The following is a 13,471-nucleotide window of genomic DNA, read 5'->3' on the forward strand; positions in this document are numbered from 1 at the left end:
AGTTCTATGACTTGTTATTTACCTACAATCTTCTTTAACTTTTTTATAAAAGTCATTTCATTCTTCTTCTTAAAAACCCTTACATTTACCTTTTTATTCCGTCTACTATTAGGGAAACTTTACTTTTCTTATGTTCTTTTTTCTGTTTTTATATTTCATACCTGAAAATCAAAATTAATATTTAAAGTGTAAAATGAAAAACCCAACAATTGAAACCAAAATAAACCCTACATTGTAAGATTGACGTTTAAAAGTTAAAAACATCCAACATTTGTAAACCAAAAAACATAAGTACATTGACCTCTTTCCGACTTTTTCTTTTAATATCAACTTTGTTTTACCATTTATCTATTTGAAAAACTAAAAACCTAAAATTTAAAATAAAATTAAAAACTTACAAATAAAAATCTACTGTTGTCGAACTGTTAAATAAGCAATTACATAAATTTAAAAGTAAAAATAATCTAAGTTAAAAAATAAAAAATAAAGAGTGAATAAAGAAACACTAAATTTAACCCTATTGATTTTTATATAGACCCATGTAATACCCTTTCAGTTTGACTTTTATATTTATTTCTATTGAACCCTTTACGTATATACCTTTGTCGAACATCTATATTCCTTCTGTAGTCGTATTTATCTGTATTTACAAACGTTCTGCCCATGTTTCCATCTCGTTCTGTAACAACTTCCTGGTGAGCAAACTGGCAGTTATAGCCGTTTCTACAAAACCATTGCAGAAAAAATCTGCAGGGTTTACTTATTTTTTCTGAAACATATTCAATCAAAATTTTGAATTTGATTCTAACATTAACTTTATACTTTTTGATCACAGTTTGTAAACAATTCTTCTGGTTTTGCTTCTGATCTTTGTTTCTTTTTCCGATTCCTTGTGTTCTTACACCCTCTATCCTCTTTCTTTTTATTCCTTTTTTCCTCATTCTCTTATTTTCTTGTTTTGTTGTTAACTTTGCCTTTTTGATTTGGTCTTGTTATTTCAGTTCATTTTTTAATTTATAAACTTTCAGACTCTTCATGCATCTTATTGTTTTGAATTAAACCTAATTTTCTTATGTTGGTTTTTAAAAAAAATACTATTTTCGGAATTATGCCAATCAATACTTTATCAGAATTTCCGCAGAATCACTAGGAGGAGGCGACCTTTAGCCAACTAATTATATGTTATTAGTACACATTTCGAAAATGTATACGCGCAGAATTTCTTCTAGAAACTTGGGGCTTAGGTCTCCCAACCATCGTTCATCGTTCATTTCTAATATGATGTGGTACACCCTGTGAATCAGGTCTTATTTCTGAATATATTTTCCTTTTCAATCCCAGCAAAATTTGCGCCCCATTCTAATGTCTAGTTTTTATCGATGCTATCCAAGCATCAGAATCATGCTTTCTTGTCTAAAGAAAGTATAAGAAATGTCTATTGATTCTTTCAAAGCATCCAAATTGTGTTTTCTTGTCTGTATAGGAAATGTCTAGTTTCTATCAATGTTGTCACACATCCGAATTATTTTTTTTTCTCTTGTAGAGAAATTATAAGCAACGTCTAGTTTCTCAATTTTGATTTTTCACACATGCCATCCGTGCTTTCTAAAGAAAGTGAAATAAACACCTAGTTTCTCAGTTGATGTTTCTCAAAACTTATTCACACATCTGAACTGTGCTTTCTCTCTCTAGAGAAAGTAAAAGAAACTTCTAGTTTCTCAAAATCGTTGTGCTAACACATCTGAATCGTGCTTTCTCCCCTAGAGAAAGTATAAGAAAAGTCTAGTTCCTCTACCTTGATGTCCTAACACATCCGAACCGTGCTTTCTCTTGTAGACAGATTATGAGAAACATATAGTTTCTCAACGTCAATGTCCTAACACATCTGAATTGTGCTTTTTCTTCTAAAAAAGATATAAGAAACGTCTAGTTTCTCAACGCTGATGTTATAACACATCTGAATCATGCTTTCTCTTCTAAAGAAAGTATAGGAAAGTTTAATACGTCTAGTTTCTAAATGTTGATGTCCTAACACATCTGAATCATGCTTTCTCTTCTAGAGAATGTATAAGAAACGTCTAGTTTCTCAACTAAGATGTTCTCACACATCTAAATCTATCTTTCTCATCTAGAGAATGTGTAAAATGCACATATTTTTACCAATATTTTACACTTTAAATCGCGCTCTTCCTATCTTCCCAACAACAATTCTTTACCGCCTACTTTTCCCCCTCTTACTAATATTTTAATGATGGCGTCTACTGGTCAAGGTTTTCCCCCATTACACCAATCAATCAAGCAACTGATCAATCAGTTATCAGAGCTTGTCAGTCAACGCTCATTCAAACAACCAACCCTTGTCTTTTACACATAACCAACCAAGTGGCTAAATTAAAATATAATATGATGTCAAGATCATTCTTATTTACAACGTTTGATTCAAGACAAATTCAGCTTATGCTACAGTACAAGCCATACAAGTATGAATATACTGGCAAACCACAGCTTATGCTTAATGAGGAAAGAGCTCTTTCCCACACTTTTTCCTACTTAACCAATAGCCTATGCTACTGAAATGGGTTGATTTCCCCTAGTTATACACAGCTTACGCTGTACATAACATCTCACATACTTCAGTAGTGTAAGCCGTGTCACAGTAATCAACCATGCTGACAATCCACACCAGGGATTAGCTCTTCCTTACACTTTTTCCAACTTACTAAAGCTTACGCTATTGAAATTGGTTAATTTTCCTAGTTATACACACCCTGCAAACCACCCACCTAAACCGACCTTAAATCTAGGTTGTTTTAGGTCTGAATTAGGTTGAGCTAGGTCGGATGACCTTATCCAACCTTAAACGACCTTAGGCGACATTGATTAAGGTCATTTTAGGTTGAGCTAGGTCAGATGACCTTAACCGACCTTAAATGACCTTAATCTATAAGGTTATTTTTGGTCAGGTTAAGTCATTTCAGGTCGCATCATTTTGCAAGGTCATTCTTAAGTAAATTTATAGGTTATATGAAGTCGGGACCAGAAGGACATTTTAAACTATTATTTCGAATTTGAGGTTTATCAAAAAGAGCATTTCTCTTCTCAAAATTGATAAAAATATTTTTTCCGTTAATTTAAGTAAAATTGTGTCACTCATCACCCCACCCCAAACAAGACCCCAAAATTCATATTCTAAGATGGACCCCAAATATCTTAATCCTAAACAATTAAAAAAAATTAAAATTCTTAATCTTTAAAGTTTAAAAAATAAAAAAAACATAAAATGATTAAAAACAATTGGTTAAGGTTGGTTTTCATGTTGTTTTTTGCTTATATCTTCTGCAAGTAGGGTTGTTAATACAATTGTTTTTAAAAAACGATTGTTTTTGAAAAAAAATTTCATTGACAATTATGTTATCGATCGTTAATGAAGGATCATCGCTAGCGATCGTTAATGAAGGGTAGTAGTAAAAGATAGTTAACGAAGAGTCGTCATTAACGATTGTTAATGAAGGGTTTTCTTTAACGATCGTAAACGAAACGACAAACTTTATAAAAACGGTCGTTTTTAGAAAAAAATTACATGCAAATTTATTGAATGTATTCTTACATGAAGTTTAACAGTTGTAGGGAAGTTTAAACTTCTTGATATTTTCTTTAAAACTACTCTGCAATGAGAAGTACAGAAGCCCTTCAGGTAGGTTTCAGCTCTCTTTGTTAACGATTGTTAACGAAGGGGTCGTCATAAACTATTGCTAACGAAGGGTTGTCGTTAACGATCGTTAATGAAACACCAAATTTTTATAATTTTATTTTCGATTTTTCGTCGTCGTTTTCATAACGAAACGATCGATTTTCAAAAAAAAGAAAACGTTAACATCCCTATCTGCAAGTGTCTAAACTTTACAAATTGTAGGGAAGAAAAACAACCTGGAAAACATGTTTAAATTTTGATTTTAAAATAATTATTGTTCAGATGTTCCGAGAGAGGAATCTACCCGAATGTATGCATGGACACAACAGGAGTTGCTCAAGAAGTTGAGAAAATTCTTCAGGACAACAAGTCTCCAGGACATGATCGCTATCCTGAGTGTTGATCATGAGTTGTCTGAGGAGGACAAGCTGAAGGTCACCAGGGCCGGAGATCGAGAGATTCCTCTCATACCTTTCCAGGTAGGCTGACATTTTTCAATTAAAATATGGCAGATTTATATCTAGAAATATTAAAAATAGCTAATGTTATTTTCTTTTAATTAAAATGGTGGACTAATTTCTTGGAAAACTTCATACTGCAAAGATTTTCTTAAATTGCCAAATTTCTTGGAAAATTTCTTAATTTTAAACATTTTAAATGGTGGAATGCATTTGCTTCTTTTCGTTAATTTCAAAATAAACTTGGCTTGAAATATTTTTTTATTTATTTAAAGGGAATGTAGGCATAATTTCAAGCGACTCTTTTAATTAAATCCTCTTTGAAAATTAATTATTTTCAATTGTGGTCTCTCTCTTAAAGTGACTTGCAGATTTCAATACTGGGAAATTTTGTGAATTCAACTTTTACTTGAAAATAACAATCTTCCACATTATTGATCAGATAAAGGGTCACTTGAATTTACTTGTACAGTCCCTTTAAAAGTCTTTTTTGATGAATATATCAGTTATAGATAGAGATGGGGTTGTTCAACTTGTAATTTTGTTCATTCATCATTCATGAACAAGCCATTTTGTTAATCTTTTAAATCAATCCATAAAAATTAAATCAATTTGTTTTCACAATTTATTGGGTTAGTTGTTAAACTGAACGTTGCGCTTTCATTAAAATTGCTTGTTCAGTAAAATACTTTGTTCAATAAAATTGTTCGTTATTTAATAAAACTATTTTTTCAAAATTTTTTTGAAAAAGTTGTGGTTCAGTTCTTCTTTCCTCTTCTAAATATTTTTCTTTCTTTTCTTTCATCCATCTTTTCTTTTCTATTTTTTCATCGATTTTTAATTTCAGACAGAACTGGGAAATTTGGAGTCAGAATACAGAATGAAGTTCAGATAACATTGCCGTCTATGAATAATACTGTTGTTCAGTGTTCACACTGATCTAGAGGCCTCACGCTATCAAGCAAAAATCTATGAGAATTTTGCTAATTCTTCTTAAGTACCAAAGTTAACATCTATTGAAGAGACTTTTTATAAGCAGGCTGAATCGATGAATGTGTGCAGTGATTAGAAAAGAAATCTTCAAAAGATATTAAATCTCAATAGACTCATAGAAGCAAGATTCTGTAACAAAAGAAACCAAGTGAAAAATAATTTATATCGAGTTTTAATTTGTGTTTGAATTACGTTTGTTTCTAATCAATTTAAGTTATTTTAATATAAAATATTTTAAAGCAACAACATTTTTTTTAACTGAAGGTTTGTTTATAGTTGCAATTGATTGATGGGTATATTCATTGTACTTTTATAAGTTGGTTGAAAGAAAGTTGTGTCCAAAGGAAATTGTATTAGGTCAAAAGAAAGCTGTAGTAGGTCTAGAGGAAGTTGTAGTAGGTTGACAGTAGGTCGTGGAAGGTTGATCAAGGTCAAAGGACGACGCCAGGATAGGTTTGTTTGGTCGTAGAGAGGTCGCTGTGGAGGTTGTTGGAGGTTGTTGTAGGTTGCCAGTAGGTAGTAGAAGGTCGATCATAGACGGAGGACGATGTCAGATAGCTTTGTTTGGTCGTAGAGAGGTCGCTGTGTAGGTCGTTAGAGGTTGTAGTAGGTCGACAGTTGGTCATGAGAGGTCGTACCAGGTCGGTTATAGACGGGGGACGACGCCAGTATAGGTTTGGTTGGTCGAAAAGAGGTCGCTGAGACGTCAAGTTGACGTCGCTACAAGGTCGAAAACGGTGCGTTTTGCGTCAAGGCGACGTCTAAACGACTTTAAATCGACTTCAGATCGACGTCGGGTTGACGTCGGCCCGACCAAAGACGACGTCGCTCTGACGTCTAGTCGACGTCGGTTGGTTATGTGGGGTTGAGCAGGTACACCTCGTACTGCACATCCTCGATCCGATCCAAAGTTCTTCCAACTCAGTCCAGACTCTCCCCAAACAAAATCCCCAACGGGTTAAAATTTCGGTTTTCGAAGCCTGAAAGTAATTAAAACGTAATTAAAAATATGTATCAGTTAAACCTGAAGGGAATTAATTTCAGACTATAGAGGAAATGTTTTCTAGCGTTGTTAGGCCAGTATTTTCCTCCCTATTTTTTATCTAAAGCCGACTGAGTCTGTCCTAGAGAACAAATTCACCCCCCCAGCTTTCCAAATTGCGTAAGCAACGTAAACGCATATTATTTTGGCTCCAATTACGCAATTAAAACGCAAATTTGCGTAAGACTAGATTTCAAATTAGTGTAAATATCTAATTTTTCTAAAGAAAATTTTTTATAACCCAGCTTTAAGTAAAAATATCATGAATTTGTGGAGATGTGTATCATTTTATTTCAGGTATACAAATTGCGTAAAAATACGCTCAATTTGCGTAATTCCCTAAAACTCTAAATCTAAATTATTTGTGAAATATCTATAATTTCCGATACGGCATATATAGCATTTTCCAAAAAAATTGAAAAAATAAACTTTCAAAAAGAATTTAAGTTGTCTTTGTTAGCATTAAAATTGCGTATAAATTGCGCTCTTTTTACGCATATGTTTTGAGTGTTTTAAATATTGAAGAATTGAGTGGCCCAGGTGTGTGTGCATGTGCAGAGTGCAGCAATGTTATATTATGTAGAAAGCCGTGTGATATGTAGATAAGGGTGAGAAGGGGGGGAATAATTGGGCAGAGAATTTACAGTGCTATATAGCACACTGGTTTTTAGTACCAAATTTCACCGCTAGGTGTCTCTATTTGTTTCACGTAAAATTTAAAAAAAGTAATAAGGATCAGATTAAATATTTTACTAAAAATATATCATTTAGAAGTCAAGATTTGGGTTTTAAATTATTTTAAATTTTTTTGAATAAAACATTTTTATTAGGAAAATGCACTGAATTTTATATCAAAAAGTTTTATATAAGTTTTATAACTCTCATACAAGTATATAGCTAGACGCTATAATTTCTATGTTGAACGTGTATTCTGGATGAATGGAAACAGTTCAGAGAGAGTACTAAACCGGTACTCAGGGATGGATGGCCTATCTGCATGCATCAAATATTGCATAATTTTTGGTTATTGAGAAAATAATAATGTGCATTTTCGACGTAAATTTGTATAATATTATTAAGTAAATTTTACGTCTACTAAAACCAATAAATTTGCGTAGCTAAGTGTGCAATTTTACGTCTTTCATGACGTAAAAAGAGCCAAAACCTCTACGCAAAATTTACGTAAAAATGCGAAAAGTGACGCTTAAATTGCGCTCTTACTCATGTTGTAACATTTATTTTCCTAAACTTATTTGAAAATGTGTCAATATTTAGGAATCGCCAGTTCACAGTGGAACACGTCTGAAGCAGTCTCCCAATACTCCACTGAAGATACTTGTAAGTACTGAATGATTCTTTCTCACAATTAATTAAGGAAATATGTCATCCTTTTGTAGTTAAAAAGTCCTCCTGCCCGTAAGAGTAAATCTGTTGAGTGCATTTTTTTCAATCTTTCATTGCAATTCTGATGGTATTTTTGTATCATAATTCAATACAAAAAAGTATTGTTTTATATGGTGGGCCAGAATAAAATCATGAAGTTTAAATGTATTTGATAAAAGGTTGGAAGGGTTTTAAAGATATAATAAGTTAGATCATTGAGAAAAGTTAACAAAACAACGTTTTTTTTTGAGAACTCCTGTTTTATGGATGTACTTGTAAAAATTCCAATTGCTACAGTGTATTCTTTTTTAAATCAATCATGGCTAGATAGAAGATATTTTTCTTAACCGTGCAAATGAAAAATGAGCAACGCTGAAAAGTTTATACACATTTTGGCGTATAGTGTGACCAGGGGAAGGCATGCGGCCATGAGCCACCAATATTTCCCCTTCCATGCCACATATTAGCTTTTTTGTCTTCCGGCAGCCATGAGCTACTATTTTTTTCAGGAAATCAAAAATTTTCAAAAATAATTTTAAAACAATTTTTAAATTTTTTTTCAGGGTGCACCAATTGATTGAAATTTTACCTTTTTTCTTTTTTCACAAAAATTGTAATATGACCATCCTTAGTTTAGTTATCAACATGCATATCAGTATTATAGCGATAAACATGTCTAAAATATACACAAAAAAGTTGTATTATGATTACTAACCTGTACAATAAGAAATTGTCAGTTGTATTATGATTACCTGTATACAAGAAGAAATTGTCTAGTTGTATTATGATTACTAAACTTTACTGGAAGAAATGGTGTAGTTGTATTATGATTACTAACCTGTTACTAGAAGAAACGGTCTAGTTGTATTATGATTACTAACATTGGCTAACCATTTCATATTGTACAGGTTAGTAATCATAATAACAATTTTTGTGAAAAAAAAAACGGAAAAGGTTCAATTTCAATCAATTGACGTGCCCTGAAAAAAAAATTTCAAAATTTTCAAACGATTATTTTTAAAAATCTTGTAAAATTTTGCAACTTTTTGGCGACCTTGCATCTCTGTACTAAAAGTGACCTGAAAAACAAACACCCCTAAATCTATTACCCCACAATCTGTGTAGTAAACTTGTCTCCCTTTAACCGACCAGCTTTTCCTTAGCCGATCTCGCATTTAATTAGTCTTGATTTTGTTCAGGCGTACATGTTTCATTCTTAGCCTTGTGCTTGAATTTTATCTCCATTTTTCTTTTATAGAAGTCGAGGAAGAAAGCTCGAGTAAAGCGGGCTCTGTTTGAAAACCAGGCAAATGTTGTGCCAGACCTTCCTTCAAAGAAGGCCAGAACTGCTTTATCTAAATTATCAGACAACGGAAAGAAGTTAAATCCTCTTCCTGCACTAACTGCAGATAAATCAGGGAAGAAAAACGCTATACCAGTAGGACGAATGATAAATGAAAACTCTTCCGAGAAGAACTTAAACACTTTTCAAGTAGAAAAAGACGACACACAGAAGGAAAACTTTTATAATGTACCTGACCATAATTCAAAGAAGATTGAGAAACGTAGACTACAACTACTAGTCAACCCAGTCCCAGTTAGTAAGACGACCTTATTTGCTGAACTTGAGAACTGTGGGAGAAAACTAGTCTCTAAAGGGTAAGAGAAGAACTTTTCATTTTTAACAAATAACTCGCAGAAGTCGATATTTTTTTTAAAACCTTCCAACCCCCAACCCCCACAAGCACAACACAGATTTTCAAAAGATTATTGGACACCACATTTGAACTCCTCTTTCTAGGTTGGATCAAGAATCTCAGCTCCCTGGATTTGTATGTAATCAAGAACCTGAGCTCCTTGGCTTAATCTGTAATCAAGAATCTGAATTAATCTCTAATCAAGTAAATAAGGTAAGACACATTTTTACCTTCATATTATTCTATATAAATTGAAGTGAATTAAAGTCCCCTACTCCACAAACGGTGGATCCGCATTTGAACTACTGCCGTTTTAACTATTGATCATATGAACTAATTTTTTACTCACTTGAACTATATTTTTGCTCATTTGAACTATATTTTTGCACATTTGAACTATATTTTTGCACATTTGAACTATATTTTAGCTTTTGTGAGCTATTTTTTGGCGGGGTTGAACTATTTATTCAAGTAGGCAAATTTATTGAATGNAAGTAGGGGACGAGTCTCGGGAGTAGGGGACGAGTCTGGGGAGTAGGGGACGAGTCTTGGGCTCAGGGGACGAATCTGGGGCAGAGGGGACGAGTCTGGGGCGCAGAGGACCACTCTGGGGCACAGGGGACCAGTCTGGGGCGCAGGGCAGAATTCTTGGGCGCAGGGGACGAGACTGGGGCGCAGGGGACGAGTTTGGGTGCAACGGACGAGATGTTTGTGGTTAAAAAGTATTATAATAGATCATATTTTTAAGATTGAGCGTTTTGATGAATTCGACCAGTTAGAAGAAGCCTGTTGCAATCTAGAAACAGAATCTGACCATGAACCAAGCAACCAAATTAACATACATCCACATGACATGACATCACAGTTGGATTCTATTGGATTTACGGACGAGAATATAGCTACTCTGCTACTTCTGGAACAAGAGATGGATAGATACAGTGTTGCTTATGAAAAAGGAGATGATAACACTGCAACTTTTGAAACATGCGATGAATACTTAGCAACTTTTGACACAGGAGATGGATACTTTACGGGTTCAGAATCAGGAGGTAGATTATCTACTATGCTAGGAGGTCCAGTTGGTGAAGGAGATTACTCTTCTAGCAGGCTCAGTTGCATCAGACGATAGATTTAATCAACTAGCAGGCCCTGTTGAGGTGAAGATAGATCTATTCTACTAGCAGACCTAGTTGGAGGAGGAGATAGATCTACTCTACTAGCAGTCCCAGTTGGAGGAGAAGGATCTACTGTACTAGCAGACCCAGATGGAGGAGATATATCTACTGTACTAGCAGGCCCAGTTGAAGGAGGAGAAGGATCTACTCTACTAGCAGACCCAGTTGGAGGAGGAGATAGATCTACTCTACTAGCAGCCCCGGTTGCAGGAGATAAAAATACTCTACTAGCAGGCCCAGTTGGAGGAAAAGGATCTACTCTACTAGCAGACCCAGTTGGAGGATGAAATAGATCTACTCAACTAGCAGCCCCAGTTGGAGGAGGAGAGATTGCTGAAACCAGTGGTAAGTTTTTATATAAATTGAAGGAAGCAAGGTCACATTTCTAGATAATAGAATAGTATGAAGGGAGCAAGGTCACATTTCTAGATAATAGAATAGATTGAAGGGAGCTGGGTCACATTTCTAGATAATAGAATAGATTGAAGGGAGCAGGGTCACATTTCTAGATAATAGAATAGATTGAAGGGAGCAGGGTCACATTTCTAGATAATAGAATAGATTGATGGGAGCAGGGTCACATTTCTATATAATAGAATAGATATTAGGGAGTAGGGTCACATTTCTAGATAATAGAATAGATATTAGGGAAAAGGGTCACATTTCTAGATAAAAGAATAGATATTAGGGAGAAGGGTCACATTTCTAGATTATAGAATAGATATTAGGGAGGAGGGTCACATTTCTAGATAATAGAATAGATAGAAGGGAGCAGGATCACATTTCTAGAAAATAGAATAAATTGAAGGGAGCAAGGTCACATTTCTAGATGATAGAATAGATTAAAGGGAGCAGGGTCACATTTCTAGATAATAGAATAGATATTAGGAAGCAGGGTCACATTTCTAGATAAAAGAATATATATTAGGGAGCAGGGTCACATTTCTAGATAATAGAATAGATATTTGGGAGGAGGTTCACAGTTCTATATAATAGAAAAGATAGAAGGGAGCAGGATCACATTTCTAGATAATAGAATAGATAGAAGAGCAGGATCACATTTCTAGATAATAGAAAAGATATAAGGGAGAAGGATCACATTTCTAGATAATAGAATAGATAGAAGGGAGCAGGGTCACATTTCTAGATAATAGAATAGATTGAAGGGAGCAGAGTCACATTTCTAGATTATAGAATAGATTGAAGGGAGCAGAGTCACATTTCTAGATTATAGAATAGATTAAAGGGAGAAGGATCACATTTCTAGATAATATAATAGATTGAAAGGAGCAGGGTCACATTTTTAGATAATAGAATAGATTGAAGGGAGCAGGGTCACATTTCTAGATAAAAGAATAGATATTAGGGAGCAGGGTCTCATTTCTATATAATAGAATAGATATTAGGAAGTAGGGTCACATTTCTACTTAATAGAATAGATAGAAGGGAGCACGGTCACATTTCTAGATAATAGAATAGATTGAAGGGTGAAGAATCACATTTCTAGATAATAGAATAGATTGAAGGGTGAAGAATCACATTTCTTGATAATAGAATTGATTTTATGGAGCAGGGTCACATTTCTAGATAATAGAATAGATATTAGGGAGCAGGGTCACATTTCTAGATAATAGAATAGATTGAAGGGAGCAGGGTCACATTTCTAGATAATAGAATAGATATTAGGAAGCAGGGTCACATTTCTAGATAATTGAATAGATTGAAGGGAGCAGGATCACATTTCTAGATAATAGAATAAATATTAGGGAGCAGGGTTACATTTCTAGATAATAGAATAGATATTAGGGAGCAGGGTCACGTTTCTAGATAATAGAATAGATGGAAGGCAGCAGGGTCACATTCTTAGATAATAGAATAAATAGAAGGGAACAGGGTCACATTTCTAGATAATATAATAGATTGAAGGGAGCAGGGTCACAATTCTAGATAATATAATAGATTCAAGGGAGCAGGGTCACATTTCTAGATAATAGAATAGATTTAAGGGAGAAGGATCACATTTCTAGATAAAAGAATAGATTGAAAGGAGCAGGGTCACATTGGTAGATAATAGAATAGATTGAAGGAAGAAGGATCACATTTCTAGATAAAAGAATAGATAGAAGGGAGCAGGGTCACATTTCTAGATAATAGAAAAGATTGAAGGGAGAAGGATCACATTTCTAGATAATAGAATAGATAGAAGGGAGCAGGGTCACATTTCTAGATAATAGAGTAGATATTAGGGAGCAGGGTCACATTTGTAGATAATATAATAGATATTAGGAAGGAGGGTCACATTTCTAGATAATAGAATAGATTGAATGAAGCAGGATCACATTTCTAGATAATAGAATAGATAGAAAAGAGCAGGATCACATTTCTAGATAATAGAAAAGATGGAAGGCAGCAGGGTCACATTCCTAGATAATAGAATAAATAGAAGGGAACAGGGTCACATTTCTAGATAATATAATAGATAGAAGGGAGCAGGGACACATTTCTAGATAATAGAATAGATTGAAGGGAACAGGGTCACATTTCTGGAATCTATTCTTTTATCTAGAATTGCGATCCTGTTCTCTTCTATCTATTCTGTAATCTAGAAATGTGATCCTGTTCCCTTCTATCTATTCTATTATCTATAAATGTGACCCTGCTCCCTTCAATCTATTCTATTATCTAGAAATGTGACCCTGTTCCCTTCTATCTATTCTATTATATAGAAATGTGACCCTGCTGCCTTCTATCTATTCTATTATCTAGAAATGTGACCCTACTCCCTTCAATCTATTCTATCATCTAGAAATGTTACCCTGCTCCCTTTAATCTATTCTATTATCTAGAAATGTGACCTTGCTTCCTTCAATCTATTCTATTATTTAGAAATGTGATCCTGCTCCCTTCAATCTATTCTATTATCTAGAAATGTGACCCTGCTCCCTAATATCTATTCTATTTTCTAGAAATGTGACCCTGCTGCCTTCTATCTATTCTATTATCTAGAAATGTGATCCTGCTCCCTTCAATCT

At 34.1% G+C, this 13,471-nt stretch overlaps 1 protein-coding gene and 1 long non-coding RNA gene across 2 annotated transcripts; both read left to right on the plus strand.

Annotated features, from left to right (window-relative positions):
• Positions 1 to 3,936: 3,936 nt before the first annotated feature.
• Positions 3,937 to 5,388, plus strand: LOC111701074 (uncharacterized). The gene is made up of 2 exons (XR_002765141.1): positions 3,937 to 4,170; positions 4,997 to 5,388. It is a non-coding gene; the product is annotated as an uncharacterized LOC111701074 (long non-coding RNA).
• A 1,731-nt stretch (positions 5,389 to 7,119) lies between these two features.
• On the plus strand, positions 7,120 to 10,811 carry LOC111701086 (uncharacterized). The gene is made up of 5 exons (XM_023472231.1): positions 7,120 to 7,143; positions 7,460 to 7,522; positions 8,826 to 9,226; positions 9,369 to 9,477; positions 10,013 to 10,811. Exons 1-5 carry the CDS (start codon positions 7,120 to 7,122, stop codon positions 10,391 to 10,393), a joined length of 978 nt encoding a protein of 325 aa, XP_023327999.1. The 3' UTR covers positions 10,394 to 10,811.
• The last annotated feature ends 2,660 nt before the right edge of the window (positions 10,812 to 13,471 follow it).

The sequence above is a fragment of the Eurytemora carolleeae genome, unplaced genomic scaffold (assembly GCF_000591075.1).
Source record: "Eurytemora carolleeae unplaced genomic scaffold, Eaff_2.0 scaffold323, whole genome shotgun sequence".
NCBI classification, from domain to species: domain Eukaryota; kingdom Metazoa; phylum Arthropoda; class Copepoda; order Calanoida; family Temoridae; genus Eurytemora; species Eurytemora carolleeae.

Bases quoted from the DNA above. Each gene is read 5' to 3' on its own strand.
- LOC111701086 (XM_023472231.1), top strand. From the start codon at position 7,120: ATGAATGGAAACAGTTCAGAGAGA. The intron at 7,144-7,459 runs GTACTAAACCGG...GTCAATATTTAG, and splicing joins ATGGAAACAGTTCAGAGAGA to GAATCGCCAGTTCACAGTGG. The intron at 7,523-8,825 runs GTAAGTACTGAA...TTTCTTTTATAG, and splicing joins ATACTCCACTGAAGATACTT to AAGTCGAGGAAGAAAGCTCG.